Here is an 11,463-nt window from a genome sequence, read left to right as displayed (position 1 = left end):
GTGGGTATGGGGTTTCTTTTTGAATAATGAAATATTCTGGAAATGGCCGTCTGTGATGATTCCACAACATTGTGAATGTATTAAAACCCACTGAATGGTACACATTAAAATGGATAAAATAGTGAATGCTATGTTGCATGAATTTTATCTCAATAATAATAAATAATAACAAAGAAACAAACAAAGGCCTGAATTTATGGTTTTAGAAGCCAAGATATTTTTTTGGTTCAGGATAATAGTGCCTGGAAGAGGACATGAAGGAACTTTAGCTTCTGGTAGTATTCTAGTTCTTGATCTGGGTAGTGGTTACATGGATGTACTCACTCTGTGAAAATTCATGTAGCTACATATTCTTATGATCTGTATGTAATATATGTTGTTTCAATTAAAATATAAAAAACAATAAATTTTACAAATAAAATACTTCATAGACCCAGTTATGATTCAATATATGGTAGCTTAAAATTTAAAGCAAGGAATGATTAAAATATATAATGCAGTTTCAAAACAGATAACCTATAGTTTGTTATCTGAATGTTTACTGAATTCAACAATGCATCAATCTTGCAAAGTAAAATCAATAAAAATGAATTATCAACTTTAATGTCATGAATCAAATACTCACATTTAGTTTTAAAATACTTTTTCAACTATTTGGAGTAGAAATAGTTGAAAGCACCAAACACTAAAACGTCAAACATGTAAAATAAACAGCATCTAATTTGACCACATTTTGGCATTTCAATAGGCAAGCCTAAATTTGGAAAACTTTTCTCTTCACTTCTTACTATCCTCATGGAATTTCTGAAAGCCAGATAGTATTAGATAGACAGATGACCAATGTTACAATAACATCTATTTGAAGGTTTTATATTGCTAACTGTAACTGGAAAATACTGGGTGTGTTTTTAAATCGCCATTGTGCTTTTATACAGATGTTGTAGACCAGAGACACTTAGGAAAAGCCAAAACACTTGGCTATAGAGAAAACTTATCTTCTTTTTTTGTTGTTTAAATTTTATTTTCATTTCTGTTTTGGGGAAGAATCCTTAACAATTTTTGCAAGTCCAGGTAACATTTTATCTTTGAGGAATTTTTTGCCCCAAAATAATCTAAGGTGAAGGACAACCAGAATCACTTTGCAAACAAGATCCTATGCAGCAAGTCTTTACAATATTCAGTAGATTTGGTACATAGATTTAGTAGTGAAAAGGACTATCCAATGTCTACTATAGATCCAGAAAACAAACTGGTAGTTGCCAGAGGGGAGGCAGGTGGGGGAACAGGTGAAACGGGTGAAGGGGATTAAGAGGTACAAACTTCCAGCTATAAGTCACGGGGATGTAATGCACAGCATAGTGAATATGGTCAATAATATTGTAACAACTTTGTATGGTGACAGATGATAACTAGACTTATTGTGGTAATCATTTCATAATGTATAAAAGTATCAAATCACTATGCCATACACCTGAAACCGACATTATATTGTTATGTCAAATATAATTCGATAAAAATTAAATATAAAACAAATCAATTTTTTAAGGTCTCATCTAAAGAAAGACTCAGTGCTGTATATGGAGTCTTCTAAAAGCAGACTATAATATGCTGTAAAATGTACAAGATTAATCAGTAAGATTGATAAATACAAAGTCTGATTTAATAACAGAAATGAATCTCTTTTTTCTCAATGAATTTGTCCTTCATTCCTTTCCATAAGCCCTCTCTGTTATTTAGGAAAGTAGTACATCTAGCCTAGGCTTCTCCAATTTTCAAGGTAGTCAAATTACTAAGGTTATAATTGCAAACACTTATTTAACAATGCTCCCAAGTCTTATTGCTTTCTAAGTACATAAACAATGACATACCCATGGGAAAGTGAATCTTCAAAGAAAAAAAATAGAAAAATAAGCTTTACTTAATCAACATTTTGGAAAGTGAGGCAAAAATAATAAATATATGACATTTTTTCTATTAGTATGTCATGGCCTCTGACGACACTTCTTATTGATATTATTGATAATTAACAAAAAAAATTTAGCTCTAAGAAGCACAGGAACGTAAGGTGACTTTAAGGGGCAAAAATGTTGCATTTATTTAGAAACACCAAGTGCTATGTTTGGCATTAATTAATTAATACCAACATGAATCAGGAGGAAAAAAATATCTGTCCAGAAGCACACATTCTAAAATTGGAACTAGCCTGGAATGAACTGCTGCTCTATTCACTGAGTCATTGCCTGAGGAATTTCCACTTCAGCTCTCTGTTTTGGCTAATTTCCCCACAAACAGATATGTGACCAGCTTCCTTCTTCCACATCCAGTGTAATGTAGTCTCATACTGCAGTTATATCCCTCCATTGTATTGTGTAAACAGGAAAGGGAAGTAGGTCCTGATAAAGATTAATAATTTCTTGGCTTCATTCCAAAGTGAGAATGCCTAGAGTTGAAATACCTTTGTTTTTGCTACCATTTGTAATTGCTTTGCATTGTGGAAATGTAGTGTTGCTTGTCACTAAAGAGAGTTTTATTTTGCTATGGTGGACTTTGTTCCCCTTTCCAAATATGTTAAGCTACTTATATTTTATTCATAATCTTAAATTCTTGTTTGATGACTAATCTGGCCCTCACCACATAATTGGTGAATTCTCAGGGTTCACCATGCTAAATTCCAGTTCTCAGTCCTAAATATCACATGAAATTTATATACTCTTCTTTTCAACTAGTGTACCTATATGAAATAGTTACATTCAAATTAAAGTCCTTGTTTTTTATTTCAGAAAATTAAAATTTGCCATTATGTGTAATATAAGGAAAGGAAATTTTATTTATCTTAACACCATTTATTTATATTCTATAGTTTTCTCTTTCAAAATAACATATTTGTTTTATATGATCACTTTCATGTATAACACTACATCCAGGATTCCAATTTAGAATAAATAAAAATAAAGCATAATTTAAAAGTTATTTACCAAAGAATTTTGTTATAATTATTTAAGCTATCACTCAAATTTTTGTTTAAGTTTTAATTTAGGATAGTTTAATCTAACTGCTGTATGCCAGATTAAATTTTAGATTCTTAGAATTTTTGGAAATACTTTTGATAATCTGTGCATTGAATTTTTCCTTATCACGATTTTTAGTCCATACTCTAAGAATGACAGCTAATATTTAATCCTTTATTATTCCAAAATGTAACCATTTAGAACTTGATTATATATTATTTTTCATTGCTTGAGATTTTCTTTCTCTGTCTGGATAATAATGTTTGTGAGCATAACAACAGAAATTGTCAAATATGTGCTCAAAAATGTTTGTTTGAATGAATTGATAAAATATGCTTTTGTTTTAAACCTTATAGTATCTCACACAGAGTAGGCACTCAATAATTACCAGCTTCTTAATAAGCTGATAACAATACGAGATATTCCTAAGGGATTCACACTTTATTAGTGTTAAGAATCATTGTCTGGCTTTGTTTAAAATGATGAATTGTTTTCTGTAGGCCAAGTGTTTTTCAGGTCCATAAATGTCAGCAGAAAATTAGAATGAGATGAAGCCTTCTGTTGACAATGCAGGACAGCAAAATTCACCATCAAACAAAATGTAATTGTTAGATAGTTATTTATGCTACTTATTTACTCTCTCACTCTTTCTTTGGACTCCATTCCTCCTGAGTTATCACCATTAGTGGTAAGAGTAACAAGAAAAAGGAGAAAATATGCTAGGGTATGTAAATAAGAGAGGATGTGATCCCTGTGACTGAGTTCCCACACCACATTAGTTAGTCACAGAGGGGATTATGAGTAAGGAGACCCAAGGATCACATGGAAGTTATTTTTGGACGATTCTAGCCCTATCACTTCCAATCTGAGAAAAATACAGGTAAAATTCAATTTTGCAGTTTATATTGAGGAACTATTGAAATTAATGACTAAGCAGCATCCCCCAAATTCTGGAGAAATGATTTATTATATTACTAAGTACCACATAAAACATCCGTTGAATATCCATAGTAGGGAAGAGAGTAGTAGTAAGAAAGAACTGTCAGACAAAGGTGACATAGCTCATTTTGATGCAGTGTATTCTGGGAGGATATTGTATGAGGTTGAAGAGGCCTGTAAGTACTCAAAGGCAAACAAGAATACAAACATTGAATATAAATCTGAGAATACATGAGGGAGCCAAGGGAGATGAAATGGCACTCACTGTCTAGTGGTGTGTATAATCCACAATATGTATAGTTTATTCAGGGATAACTGATTTATCACTTCCCAATAAATTAAACATGGCCTGAACTAATTATCTTTCAATATATATTCCTGAAAAGACTTCAATACTCAACGTATTGTTCATGTTAAAGAAATGTAATTTTTAGTTTCAACAAAAAAAATTTTAGAGTCATTTCTGATCTTCCTTTTTCTCATAAATGTTTCATATATTCAGTCAGTCACCAAGTTATATTTGTTTCTCCAATTTAGAGACATCTCCAATCTGTCCTTTTCTGCCACAACCCCAGTCCAAACCTTCATCACAGAACCCTGAAATTATTACAATAGACTCCTAAATGATTTTCCCATCATCTCTCCTCATCAAATTCACATTGTACATGTCTACTATATTAAACTTTCTATATATTCATCATTTGACTTCTCTTCTTAAATATCTTCACTGACTCTTAACCATGTCCAGAATAAACTCCTATCCACTGTGACTGGTTTTCTTAACTCTTCAGATTGGCTCCATATTGGCAGTCTAAGCCTAACACTTAGCACTTATCAAACAGGCGTCCTGCATTTGAGCTAGGTTGTCTTTCCGTGTTGTGTGGCCAATTCCATTTCAAATTCTTTCCTTGTGCTTTTTTTTTCCTGGCTGGAATTCACCTATTCTCTTATCTATGTAACTAAATCTAACCATCCATTAAAGCATAGTTACTGCCCCTCCTTTCCCTCCAAGCCATTAAGTTAGTGTCTGAAAACATGCTTGCTGATATTGTTTAGATGTGAAATATTTAATTCCTATGTCCTCTCCAAAATTAAGAAGTAGCTCACATTTTATACCTCTTATCTACATCCCTAGTACTCTTCTACCTTGTATTTTTGTATATAGTCAGTAAATTAACTCAGAATATACAATGAGGTCCCTAGCTTAAAAATGGTTACCAAATCAAATCAGATTTGAAAAATATAAAAAATTCATTTGTAATGAGTGCTTTGCTTTTAATATATAGTTGTGGTCTGACAAAGTGCTTGATAACCTGTTCTCTAAATGTGCAAAACACATTTCACTTTCTAAAAAATTGCTAAACAAATCTTTTGTTCAAAAACATAAATTACATAAATTTCAGCTCAGCCTTATATTTCAATTATCACTATTATCAATATTTTGAATGAGCTGCATCTAAATTAGGTTTTATTATTACCGAATCATCAAATGGATCTGTTTGATATCAGTAATTACTAAGGGATTATGGATATTCCCAAACAGGCAATTAATCAATGCTTTATCTGGAATCAAGGAATAGTCATAAATACCCTTCTCTCATTTTTGCTGGATGGGAATATGAAGTATTTAATCCAGAGAAAAATGACCCTCATATTCTATCAAGTTTCACTTCTACTACTCAAGCCTTTCAATTATGTAATACTATAATGAGACCAGGGTAAAAATGTCAAAATAAAGGTATTTTAACTCATGATGAATATGTTCAAGAGTCCCATGGATGCAAACCTTCCTGCAAAGTATTTTGTTACTGTGTTTTCAATTGGCAAAATTTTAATAAACCAAGGACTGAAGAAGCACAAAAAGCAAGTGAGATAACATTAAACCATACCCCATTTTTTTAAATGGCAAATTTATGCCAACACTAACAAAAATGTAACCATTATGTTTGTACTGATACTTTTGACTGTAATTTCATGCTATTTTCACCATCATGTTGGAAAAATGGTATTGAATGGGAAATCTTTTGAACAAATTGACTGAAAGAAACCATGTGGGCCCATAAATAATTACAAGATTTTTATCTTCAAGAAAAGTAAAATCTTTCCTTTGACAATTCCACAGAATAGAACAAAAGCATATTTTATGATTGTTTTTAATGAGGGATTGAAGAAACAAAATGACAGGATTTTTAAATATTTTTATGGTTATATATATTAACAGATGTTTAAGACCTACATGTTCACCTGGGATTTCTGCATTCCTATCTGTAGGAAAAGAAGAATAACTTATTTAAGAGGACTTAACTAATGACAACACATTTCTAAAATGGGCTTAAAAATCCTTCCAAAATGCTGAGGGAGAACTGTTAAATGGTTACAAAAAATCACACTCTGACCATTTCTTTGGATTTCAAATTTATGTATACTTTTTGCTTTTTCACTGAATGAGTACAACCAATTTAAAAATTAGACAGTACAGATGCATTTCAAAATGGCAAATTATAAAGTGCACTGCCAAAGTGCTATGATTGTTATCGACAAATGTACATACAAACAGTACTGGATTAGAATATTTCACAGCAACTAATAGTGTTTGCCAGCTGAACTACGTTAAAAATTTTAGAAGAATAGAAGAACTACATGTCTCATAAAACCTTATATAAAACATTTCCATTATTATTTGATTCATATATAAACACACTGACCTCTAAATCCAGAAAATAATTTCTTAATGCACACTCAGACTTGCAGTAAATATTGGGACTGAAAAATGGGCCATGTCCTGAATGGCTGAGAGATGGTGACCATGAAAAAGGCTTACCTAATTAAAAAAAAAAAGAGAGATCATGGCAAGGAATGGAATGGACACGCTAGAGAATAAGTTGGAGAGGGAGCAGAGCTGGCAGAAGGTAAGAGACATATGTTAATGTGGAATGGAACAAGTGGTTATAAACAAAAGTCATCATGAAACTCAGAAGAGTAGAATGAAAGTTGATGTGCATACACACACACACACACACACACAAGAGTTCCTAAGCAAGAGTTAGGTAAATTTTAATATGTCTTATAGTTGAAATTTTGCCATAACTATCTTAAAATATTGTGAAGATCAAATATAACAGTTGTGAAAGTGCTACATAAACTGTAAAATGCTATACTCAAGTAAGACAGACAATATTTACTCAAAATGCAAAGTAAAACTCTCATTCCAACTCTGGGAGAAGGCAAACAATGAGCTCTCCAGGGCACAGAGGGGAGAAAAACCTTACTCTGGCCTATTCCCAGATTTCCTTGGAACCACAGGCTCTCCGGTCACTCTATAGGATGGCTTTGAATGCAAGAGTAAAGACACTGGCCAAGTTGGCAAAGTCACAGAATAGTGTGGAGAAAAATCCTTAATCTGTGGAAGAAAGAGATTCCCTTTTCTGTTTCTTAACCTGCATAAAGCATTAGTGCCTGCACATGAGCATGGTGTTAAATTATGCTAATTTCTTTGAGGAAGGGAATAAGAGGGACAGGAAAGGTGTAAAAATTCACTAAAACAGCCAAAGTACAAAACATTTTTCTCTCCATACCTAACTACTAGGATACAAGAAGTCTACAATGCATCAGGTATGTGTAAATTAAAATAACAGCTTTACACCTAGGGAACTGAGGGTTAGTGAGAGGAAATGACTTAATAAGGCCACTTATTCAACACCACAAAGTCAGTATTTCTGAGCCTGAGTCTCATCAAATTACTGGGACTTTCCCCAACACAGCCTTCCATCAAAAAAAAAAAAAAAAAAAAAAGAGGCTACAAAGATAAACAGGTAAAAAGAACCAACCCAGATTTTCAGCTTTCTTCTTTTTTAAGCTCACCACAAGATTTTAGAAATATTTTAGCACTGTGTAAAATTTTCATTAAATTTTTAAAGTTAAACACCAGTTACATCTTCTCATATCATTAACTCTCAATGCATTTTTCATTACATTAGGAGCACATGCAATTGTTAATCATTTTAAAAGGTCTTAAAATTTTCAAGGAAGAGCACAAAATGATGAAAATAGAGCTGGAATGACCTTAGAAACAATCTATTCAAACCACTCATTTTATAAATAAGGCTCAGATAGGATAAGTGACTTGTTCAGGGTCACACAATCTGTCAGTTCCAGACTCAAGATCAGAATTTAAACCTCCAAACTTGTAGCCCAGGGCTCTGTTCTTTTTCAAACCTATAAGAAATGACTGCATTTAAACATTTAGTCCAGAATACTCTTAAAATTGAGTGTCATCAATAAAAGTAAGCCATGTGGCAAGGAATGGATAGAGTTTAGTTCATACCAAAAATGAGCTGCCAGTCACTGTGATAAGATCTGTTTCTTTCTGAGACCCATGGTTTCCTGCTGGATTGGAGAATGCAAACTGGGTTTCTTCCTCCTGTCCAAAGAAGTCAGAATCAGGATGTACGTTCCATTCCGTTTTGGTTGGCGGCAGTAGTTCTGAGACACTGTTTTCACAAAGGGTGCTCGAAGGAGTCAGAGCATCTGTGTCTACTGTTAGCTTACTGCTGGGGGTCAAAGCTTGGGGCTCTTGACTCGAGGTTTTCATAGTCAAAGAGCTCAGAGATCCTGAAGGCCCCACACTTAGACTTGAGACATCATCCGTATCTAAGGGACTCTGCTGAAAACCAGCGGCTGTCGTTCCAAAGAAGAGTGAGGTATCCAGACTTTGAGGAAGGTCACTGGTGGCCATCAAGGTCTGAGGGTCCACCGCCTGCCCTAAGGAATTATTATTATTATTAACAGGGAGGTTCCCTGCCAGAGTTGAGTTCACAGAAGCCACATCAATAGTCAAGATCCCAGAGTTCACCAATGTGGTGTCCAATACTGCAGCAGAACTATTACTGGGCACATCAGAGAAGAGAGACACAAGCTCTGCATCACCGAGGTCATTCTGCCCTTGGCTGGTAAGTTCACTGCTGGGCGTAAGAGAATTTGCAGCTCCTAGCTGAGCTAAGAGATCCTGGCGCAGGTTGTGCCTTTTGGCCATGTGGGTCTTCATGCTGTGCTTGGATGTGAAGAGTTTATTACAAGTGGAGACTGGGCATCGGCTTTTCCAAGTGTCCACATCCTGCAAGTGTTTCTTGGAGTGAATGTAGAGACTACTGCGAGCAGAGAACCTGGCACAGCAGCCTTCCACGGGGCACACAAAAGGCTTTGTGCCCAGGTGGGTTATGCTGTGGCCTTTCAGATGTTCGGCCCTCGTGAAAGATTTCCCACAGCCTTCTACAGGACACATGAACCTCCGGTCATCGTCGTGCTTCCTTTTGTGCCTAAGGAGTTTGGACATGCTGGTGAAGTTCCAGCCACAGCCCTCAAAGTCACAAAGGAAAGGTCTCTCACCAGTGTGGCTCCGAAGGTGAATTTTCAACCTACAAGCCTTGTCGTACTGTTTGCTGCAGCCAGGAAAGGAGCAGGAAAAGAGTTCCTGTTCCCTGAAGTGGGCGCGGTTATGGGAAAACAGGGCACTCACTGTGATAAACGTCTTCTTGCAGCCCGAAAATGCGCACTGGTAGGGTCTCTCAGGCTCGAAGTGGCTGCGCTGGTGGGCGCTGAGTTTGGCCTGCGTGGGGAAGGTCTCCTCACACACCTCGCATTTGAATGAGTTCTCCTGCTCATGGCCCTTCATGTGTGCTTTGAGGTTATACACCGTGGTGAAGCTCTTGCCACAGCCCTCTGCCGGGCAGCCAAAGGGCCTCAGTTTGTCGTGTGACTGCAGGTGCCTCTTGAGCTTGTACGAGGTGGTGAAGGTCCAGCCGCAACCGCCCAGGGGGCACTTGAAGGGCCGCTGGCCCTGGCTGCTGCTGTGCGTCAGCAGGTGCACCTTCAGTTGGTGCTTCTTGGCAAAGGTTTGTCCGCACTGCGCCTCAGGACACAGGTACAGCACCACGCCCTGGCCCGGGCCTAGCGGCCCGCGGGGACTCTCAGCAGCAACCGGGCCCTCCGCCTCCTCCTCGGGCGCTGGGGCGGGCGCGGGTTCGGCCCGCTCGGCCAGCAGGAGGTCGGGCAGCAGCTCGGGACAGTCCCCAGGCTGCGCGGCGTGCGGGATCCCCGCTTGCGGGGCGATCAGACCCCCGGGCTGCGGGGCAGGGGCGACCCCAGGCGCCCAGGCTGGCGGCGGGGGCGTGGCCAGGGTGAGGAAGCCGTTCTCGAAGCGCAACAGCAGGTTTTGTTTGTGAATGGTGACGGTGCCCGCGAAGGCCGCGGCGGGGCCCAGGACTGGGGCGGGAATCGGGGCCAGGGCCGGGACTGGGGCGCGGATAGCGGACAGGGAGCTGGGGCCCAGCGCAGGGCGGCCCTCGGGGTTCGCGCCGCTTTCGTGCCCATGGAACCGTGGGCCCAGCCCAGCCTCCTCCCTCCATAGGGGCCCTGCGGCCTGGCTGGCGCCCGTGGAATCTACGTCTCCACCCACCGGGTCCAGCAGCACGAAGAAGAAGTCATCGCCATCATCGCCGCCGCCGCCGCCGCCGCCGCCGCCGCCGCCGCCGCCGCCGCCGCCGCCGCCGCCGCCGCCGCCGCCGCCGCCGCCGCCGCCGCCGCCGCCGCCGCCGCCGCCGCCGCCGCCGCCGCCGCCGCCGCCGCCGCCGCCGCCGCCGCCAGCGTGATCGGGCGTCGGCACCAACGGGCTAGGGCCCGGGCCCGGGGAGGCCGCGCGGGCCACCTCACGCTGCCGCCCGGGCCCGCCATCTTGGGGGCCCCGGAGCAGCAGGAGGCGGCGCGCGGGGGCCTGGCCGGCCCGCGGGTCAGGACCTCCGTGGATCCGGCCGCCGCCCCCGGGGCTGCCAGCGCCGCCGCCCTGTCGCGACCCGCGAGCCGGGAGCAGCCTCGGGATTTCCATCTCCGCGTCCATGAGGCTCCGCTGGAACCAGAATCGCGGAGGAGGTGCGACCCCGCCCCCTGCCGCGGGCCCAAACACGTTCCTGAAAGGAAAAAAAAAAAAAATGTGCAATGCGCAGAAACTGGCCCTATCAGATATAAAAGCGTGTTTAACGCCACCGTGATTTAAATATTCTGGTACTGGGTGTCTAGAACAGAATAGAAAGCCCAGGGGCAGAGGCTCGTATACATAAATAAGTTCCACAGTTAATATTAGTAGGAAATCAAGGAGGTCTTCCCAGATACAGGGGAAATGGTGCTGGAATGAATACCTTAGCTATCTATCTGCTAAATGCAACATAAATCGGTACCTCACTACCGATTTATGTACCAAAATAAACACACCCCCAGCCCCTCCCAGTGCTAAACATGGTGGTTAGCACTTATCCTGTATTAAACATTGTTTACTGGATGGATGGCTGGATTAATGGATGACAGAAAATTCCTGAGAGAATACGCTATGTGTCAAGATTAAACAACCATAGTGCCACCAATTCCTACTGAAAAGGTTGTCTTTTAAAAAAATTTCCTGGAAAGCTTCCATATCCAGAACTGTCTTGAGCAATGTCTTTAGGAAAATTTGTCGCATAGTTAAATT

The 11,463-nt window shown here is 39.7% G+C and overlaps 1 protein-coding gene across 1 annotated transcript; it reads right to left on the bottom strand.

Moving 5' to 3' along the window:
• Positions 1–5,844: 5,844 nt before the first annotated feature.
• LOC132417997 (zinc finger X-linked protein ZXDB-like) lies at positions 5,845–10,852 on the bottom strand. Its single transcript, XM_060001892.1, has one exon. The coding sequence runs from the start codon at positions 10,837–10,839 to the stop codon at positions 8,266–8,268; it is 2,574 nt and encodes an 857-aa protein (XP_059857875.1). The 5' UTR covers positions 10,840–10,852; the 3' UTR covers positions 5,845–8,265.
• Positions 10,853–11,463: the final 611 nt, after the last annotated feature.

The sequence above is a fragment of the Delphinus delphis genome, chromosome X, assembly GCF_949987515.2.
Source record: "Delphinus delphis chromosome X, mDelDel1.2, whole genome shotgun sequence".
Classification (NCBI taxonomy): domain Eukaryota; kingdom Metazoa; phylum Chordata; class Mammalia; order Artiodactyla; family Delphinidae; genus Delphinus; species Delphinus delphis.
This window is presented reverse-complemented; position numbering and strand designations above follow the sequence as displayed.

Coding starts and splice junctions, on each gene's coding strand:
- LOC132417997 (XM_060001892.1), bottom strand. CDS start 10,839: ATGGACGCGGAGATGGAAATCCCGAGGCTGCTCCCGGCTCGCGGGTCG.